This window comes from Taudactylus pleione, unplaced genomic scaffold (genome assembly GCF_031769625.1).
Source record: "Taudactylus pleione unplaced genomic scaffold, aTauple2 ptg000162l, whole genome shotgun sequence".
NCBI lineage: Eukaryota > Metazoa > Chordata > Amphibia > Anura > Myobatrachidae > Taudactylus > Taudactylus pleione.
This window is the reverse complement of record NW_028284564.1, coordinates 4,385,694-4,393,051: the sequence shown is the minus strand read 5'-3', so window position 1 is coordinate 4,393,051 and position 7,358 is coordinate 4,385,694. Positions and strand designations below refer to the sequence as shown.

Genomic DNA, 7,358 nt, shown 5'->3' with positions numbered 1-7,358 from the left:
ACACAGCCTGTAAACTGACAGAAGTTGATTGGTTGGTACTTTATCTTTCTCCACTTTATCTCTCTCCATGCTTTGATACATCTCCCCCACAGTTATTTATGCAATTCTTCAGACCACACCGACAACTTGAAATAGTGACTTTAGTTTTCATTTTAACCCTTGCCAAATGGATGTGAACTCATTTTCATACCAGCATTGTTTCAATCTCTTTCAGGTTTTACCCCAACCCGTATAGACTTTTCTTTAGTAGCCACTGAAAGAACAAACAGATACTATACATATATATATTTATTTGGAATATTGCAACATCTTTACTTCCCCCAAACTATCCCACATATCATAAACAATGTCTATGAAACCTTTAACATGAAAGTGCACAAAGTATGGTTTGTAAGTAGGTTCAGTAGATAATGGATGTGTGCAATGTCCTCTTTGGTCGGGAAATGGTTTGGAATGACACAGATATGGCTCCTATCACAACATTATCTGGACACATAGATCATCAACGTCACTTTGTTAACTGGAAAAAAAAAATTGTTTCCTTATGGTCCTCCAAACCCTATTGTGTCTGTGATATCCTTGTCGTACTCTCAAATGAAGCTGTTTTGAGGAATGGTATCATGCTACAAAAGGTGTGTGTCTAAAGAGGTCCATGTGCATTCACAGTCATATGTGAGTTCATCGGTGGGAAAACGTAACTGATCCTTCACTTTGGTATTAAATAACAGTTTTCTTTACAAAAAGGTATTCAGAAATAAAGCTATATATAGATGGTGGGACTGAAAAGATGAAGTCCCCTTGTCCTTTGAAATATAATTCACCCCCACTCATAAATAAATAATGTCTTTCGTGGTCTCTCTTCCGTGCCAAGATCAATATCTCTTAACATCTTACTTATTTTATTACTGCTTTTGGTTTTCTGGGCCTGATTGAAAGTTGTTCAGAGGAAATCTTTGGTTTTGCTTAAGTGTCCGTGACATTTAATCATGACTTTCCTTGCAGTTTAATTCCAACCAGTCAATCAGTTAATCCACTTCAATTGATTCCGTGCTCTCTGTTATCGGCTTGCACTCGTTGGGCATCCTCTGATGTCGACTCAGCTGTGTGGCTTGTGTGAAGCTCCTGTCGCACCTCTCACACCTAGTGAAGGCAAGAAAAAAAATTAAGACCATGGATCCTCTGTTTGGGGTGTCAGAAGTTTTTTCACTGTGCTTAATAGGAACAGACACTCAAAAGTGCCTTCAGGTTTCACCATCCCAAAAGGTTTAATTGGTGGCTACTTGCAGTGCCTTAGTGACTATGATAGGGCATGGCCCATCTGATTCAGATCACAGATATCTGTCAATGGGAAGGGAGAAGGTGATTTCTCCAGAGAGGCCTGTCGTGTCCCTGCACTGATCACTGTCACATCAAATAGATAAAGAACAAAAAGAGATTTTTAGGAGAGAGCCATCAAAGAAGCAGCTTGTCTGTGGTTTTCTGCTCTGTAACCTCTAGAAAGGAATTGATGACAAATAGAATTTCACCTCCTGCTAATTTAAAATGTGGAATTCAATATCTGAGGTCCTGGAGAGCGGTGAAGTAAGACGTGAGCTGAAATACATTTTATATATATATATTTATATATATATATATATATATAATAGTTGACATAATAGACAACTTTATTTTGCTGTTTGGTGGATGCATATATATATATATATATATATATATAAAATTTCTTTATATTTAATTGAATGTGTATTTTACAAGTAAAACTATTAAAGTATAAATTGTAGTGTCTGTGAGATTGCTTTACAGATTTGAGATATGTGACCTTCAGAAAAGAATCGGCATGGCACATGACATTTTAAGACAGCAGTGCCCAGCTAGCTAGTATCCACAAATGGCAAAGGCGCACTCCTCCAGACCAGTCTCATGGGTGGCTCTCTACATACAGGACTGAGCTACTGGCCTGTCTGAAAGAAGAAATACATATACATTATAAACAATGCCCTGAAGAGCCTTGATATGTTGCTAAGGATGTTAGCAGCAGCTCTGCCCTTAAAAGGAGCAAAGTAAAATGTCATTATACAAACGTTCTTTGCTGCAGCTCAGCACATGAGAGCCGCTCACTCCTGCAGAGCCTACAGGAATCACCTGCAGAGCTTCCAGTTAACAAGTGACAAGTACCCTGCCCGGTCAGCTGATGGGAAAGAGAAAGTATTGTGGAACTGAGGGGCCCAGAACAGGGGAGGCAGATTCAGGGCAAATGCACCAGCGAAGAGCGGAATCACTGTAATATTAGTATTTTATAATGTTTCAGTAGGTCACTGCTGTCAAATGCCACCCTGGGTTCTTTTATTATAACTATTGATTGCAACTAATCAGGGGCGTATCTAGGTATTTGAAGACCCCATAGCAAAAGTTTGTAAGGGCCCCCTTGTCATACATGCCGACATTTCACTCCCTCCTTTTGGGAGGGAGCTGTCAGGCATTCTCGGCAGGGGGGCTGGTTGTGGCAAAAAAGGTGTCGTGGGCAAACGGTGATGCGTATTTGGGGGCGGAGCATGGGCCGTGACATCACGATCGCATCATCACGGCTCCGCCCCCTCTTCAGCTCTGGGCCCCATAGCAGCTGCACCCATTGCACCTATGATAATTACCCCCATTCTATTGCTAATGTTATTGCCAGCATCTACCGATGCTCTGTGCATTGCAGAGTGACCGATGAAACCAAAAGTAGAAGAAATTATTGCAGAAAAATGATTACTTTATCTTTCTGTTTATTTTAATTAGTATATGTTAGTCATTCACTGTACCTAACATTCATATTCATATGCAATAGGAACATTAGGCCTAGGGCCTGATTCAGAGAAGGACGCAATGCCGATATTTACGCAGAGTGAGTGAATGTTAGCCATTGCACATGCATGAAAGCTGCACTGTGCACACGCAGTGATTTAATTGTGATTATGCTCACACAGAGGGTTCACTCGCAAAGTGGGTGACAGGTAGCCAGCGTTTGGGGGAGGTAAACGGGGAGTGGTTAGAGATACGCAGGGATGTCTGACCGTAAACACTCTTTTCTGGGCGTGCATAAATGAGCCACTGTGCCTTTGCTCACAGCAGGAGAGCCCTCTGTGTGTCTGGAGACTCGCTGTGTCTGCGGCATGGTAGACTCAGTCAGAACCTTTGCTCACAGCAGGAGAGCCCTCTGCATGTCTGGAGACTCGCTGTGTCTGCGGCATGATAGACTCAGTAAGAACCTTTGCTCACAGCAGGAGAGCCCTCTGCGTGTCTGGAGACTCCCTGTGTCTGCGGCATGATAGACTCTGTCAGAACCTTTGCTCACAGCAGGAGAGCCCTCTGCATGTCTGGAGACTCGCTGTGTCTGCGGCATGGTAGACTCAGTAAGAACCTTTGCTCACAGCAGGAGAGCCCTCTGTGTGTCTGGAGACTCGCTGTGTCTGCAGCATGGTAGACTCAGTAAGAACCTTTGCTCACAGCAGGAGAGCCCTCTGCGTGTCTGGAGACTCGCTGTGTCTGCGGCATGGTAGACTCAGTCAGAACCTTTGCTCACAGCGGGAGAGCCCTCAGTGTGTCTGGAGACTCACTGTGTTTGCGGCATGGTAGACTCAGTAAGAATCTTTGCTCAAAGCAGGAGAGCCCTCGGCGTGTCTGGAGAATCGCTGTGTCTGCGGCATGGTAGACTCAGTCAGAACCTTTGCTCACAGCAGGAGAGCCCTCTGCGTGTCTGGAGACTCGCTGTGTCTGCGGCATGGTAGACTCAGTGAGAAGCTTTGCTCACAGCAGGAGAGCCCTCTGCATGTCTGGAGACTTGCTGTGTCTGCGGCATGTTAGACTCAGTCAGAAGGCTGATGGCCGCCTGATTTGTGTTCGATGTTTCCGGTTTGTTCGTGAGCAGCGGATTTGAGATGCTTTTAGTGGCGTCTCTAAGCACTGGATGGTAGGTGAGTCATTGGCATATGTTTGCATTTGCGATCCGTGAGAGATCACAGTTGCGATTGCATTAGTGTACAACTGTGAATAAGGCCCCTAATTAATAAATGTATGCAAACCCGATGGTTTGTGTACATCACCGATGGTGGGGCGCCTGTGCATGCATTCACCCAGCCCACACTTAGCAAGGAACACCCTGATTCTTACCCATTTCAAAATTCCAAATTGTACCCCTCACCGAGATGATGCTATCTTGGCTCACAAATCATTGTACCTAAAGATAAGTGCAATCATGCAAAAACAAATGTTACATGTCAGAAAATGGCAGTTGCGCTGCAGGCCCGCACTTTTGCCCTTTCATAAATTACCCTTAATGGGTCACTTTAAAATAATATTTCAGACATAAGTGCAGACACTTCGTTAAAAGAGAGTTTAATTTCAAGTGTGTGGGTGAACTTGAAGAAGCTGTCAGTGATTACCATAGAACCACAAGTATTATATTGTCTGAGGAAATGTAAGTACTTTCTGTGTTCTTAAAATATCTCCTCATATTTCCAATGAAGGCTTAAGCATACAGTGTGCTGTAGGTCAGTACAACCTGGCCCTTGCATGTCAGTGGCAGTAAATTGGCAGAACAACTATAGTTTATAGGATTAGACAAGATTGTGATTTCTAAAGTAAATGGGAGCTAACAGAAAATGTTACCGCATTGTAGATAAAATACGGATGAAAATCTCCATCACATTATAGCCAAGCTCCAAAGTTACTGACTCTGTATTCTTTCTTCTTGAACTCTTAATTTTTCAAACAGCAGCGCTTTAAGTGAGTAGGGGGTTCGTGTGCAGCCTCCATGCAGGCCTCCCCCTCTCCGGCAGTGCAGTAGACACTGACTTTGTGTCACAGACATAGTCTATTGTGCATGCACAGTTCTGCACAAACATCGCGCCCGGACTATGTCCATGGAGACATCTCTAGCGCGTATGCGCAAATCACCGGGAAAATGGGCGCTGTGCTATTTTCCTGGTAGTTTCAGTCTGCAGAACTGGCTGACACAGGACTCCAGAGAGGTTAGTATACTAATTATATGGGTGCAGGGTGTGCGGTGTGTGCCCATATGCACCGCTCTATCTTTGCACCATTATAGATACGCCAGTGAGTGGACACACACAAACTGATCCAGTTGGTTTCAAAATATGTGTAATGAGCTGTACGTATCCCATCAGTAGCACTTATGTTTATGGTTCAAAGCATGCATTGCTATTAGGATTAGGAATATATCAAATGTAAACTCTCTGTCTTGTGTGCAAAACAAAAAGCTAATCAGAAGCAGTTTGCTAATGCTGGCTGCCATCATCATCCTGTATTTGCACCTTCTCCTCACCAATCACTAATAACATGCCCTTACTGTACATTACAGCGTCCCTTCCCTCCTCTGGAGAGGCAGGCCTAAGTTCCATTGGGGGAGTTTATCAGATCTTCTAAAGAGGACAAGTGAAGGTGTTGCTCAACCAATCAGAATGTAGCAATCATTTATATCATACATTCAATAAAATAATACCTAGAATGTGATTGGTTGCACTGGTCTTCTTTAGATGATTTGATAAATCACCCCCATAATTACCCAAGTCTTCAAAGGCACTTAATTGTGCCTCAGCTTTATGGGTATGCACATACGCTAAACTAACTGTCATAATACACAGTCTGTATCAACCCTACACTGGAAACAGCCATTTTGTGGTTTGAAACAATATTTATCCTATTAACTCCGTAGGAAATGAGGTACTGGTTGCATCACTGAGGAGGATATGTACTTCATATTCATGACTCTAATATCTTATTATTTCTTAGTGAATTGATACACTGAATTTTGGTTTAACCCACAAAATGTCTGCCAACCCTTTGCATTGGTGACAAATCTACTTTAAATCTATTTTACTTCATCAATTTGTCTAAGTGTTCGAACATGCACAAAATATATTGTACTTAAAATGCATTAAAACATTCCCTGGATTATATAACTTTTGATGTCTGGCTGTATATTTACCCTACCTCCTGAAGCAGTTAAGTATATCGTTATAAATAAGTTGTATTTTCTTGATTGTCTTTCTGGGAATATTCTGTTCCACTGTTAAAAAACTGCACTGTGATCTTGACAAATGTAAAATGTCAGCTTTAATGTATCAGACCTATCAGCTCAATGAAAATAACTCAGAAGTATTGATTGCCTAATGATTTTTGGTGTATTCATTAACGTCTATGGGCAGATGATCCTCTCTGAGCGCCTGCAGTGCTGATGACACATTAGTGAATTGCTGATTGTTTATTAGAAAACTGATTAGTTAGTGGATTGGTGTGCCAAAATATACTACCTTTTACTGCATGACAAACTTGGAATGGAGGCATTTACTACTTTATTAGTATTTAAGCACCAATACACAAATCTGCAGCTCTTCACCACACACCCCCAAAAAAGAAAAAAGACACTGCATTACAAAGCAGATATAAATGTTCGATATTGCAAATTATAAAAAAGACTATAAGAGCCCTGAACAATTACGATGTTCTTGTCATGTATTCATTGGACTTATCCCTTAAGTAACGTTACATGGCTCCTTTCGTTATTAATGTTATTGTCATTATTAACTATATGTATGCAGCACTAGTATACAGCGAAGTGCTTTACTATTTCCTTTTGTCATTATTTTATTTCTATGGGGTCTAGTTACTAAGCAGTGTTAGGAGACAGAGTGAAAAGTGATAAGAAAGTGATAAGGTGCCAGCCAATCAGCTCCCAACTGTCATCTCACAGGCTGTGTTTGAAAAATGACTGTTGGGAGCTGATTGGCTGGCACCTTATCACTTTTCACTCTGTCTCCTAACACTGCTTAGTAAATAGACCCCTAAGTCATCTTTATCAACTGCCAGTTCAGCCATGCCAGTTAGGTTTGAGATCAGTTGTTTGCCAATCACCTGCTGCTTTCTTTATCTGCGCTCCGCTCATTCCCCTCTCGGCTTTAAAGTCTAGATGATGTCATCAAAAATTCCAAATCCCAAAAACAGAGCGCAGGCAGTCAGAGATGACAACTGGTGATGGACTGAGATATATTTTACATGTTCTTATATAGGTATTGCTTGTTTCTAAAAAAAAAAAAAAAAAAGTTTTGACGGTACTCACATTAAGTAACAAGTTGATAAAAGATTTATAGTAGCATCCATACTCTGGGAAAGTGTTCAGAAGCTTATTTTATTTATTTCTGAAATTATTTCACTGCTTTCTTACTGTGTCTGTAATTAGTTTTGAGTTTAAAAATATGACACAAAAAAAGGTGCCTGTGCTGCGTATAGGTTATTGCCACCAGGGAAAGAACACTGCATATAAGTAAAGATTGTTCAAAATCTTAGTAAAGTTCAATTCC

General features: G+C 41.5%; 1 protein-coding gene across 1 annotated transcript in view; it reads right to left on the bottom strand.

Annotated features, from left to right (window-relative positions):
• Positions 1–296: 296 nt before the first annotated feature.
• The window catches only part of PRDM6 (PR/SET domain 6), a 152,068-nt gene continuing 145,006 nt past the window's right edge, over positions 297–7,358 (bottom strand). Inside the window, exon 8 of the mRNA XM_088475159.1 lies at positions 297–1,140. Within this exon, the coding sequence (XP_088331285.1) occupies positions 1,026–1,140 (115 nt within the window). The 3' untranslated portion in view covers positions 297–1,025. The remainder of the gene's footprint in view (positions 1,141–7,358) is intronic.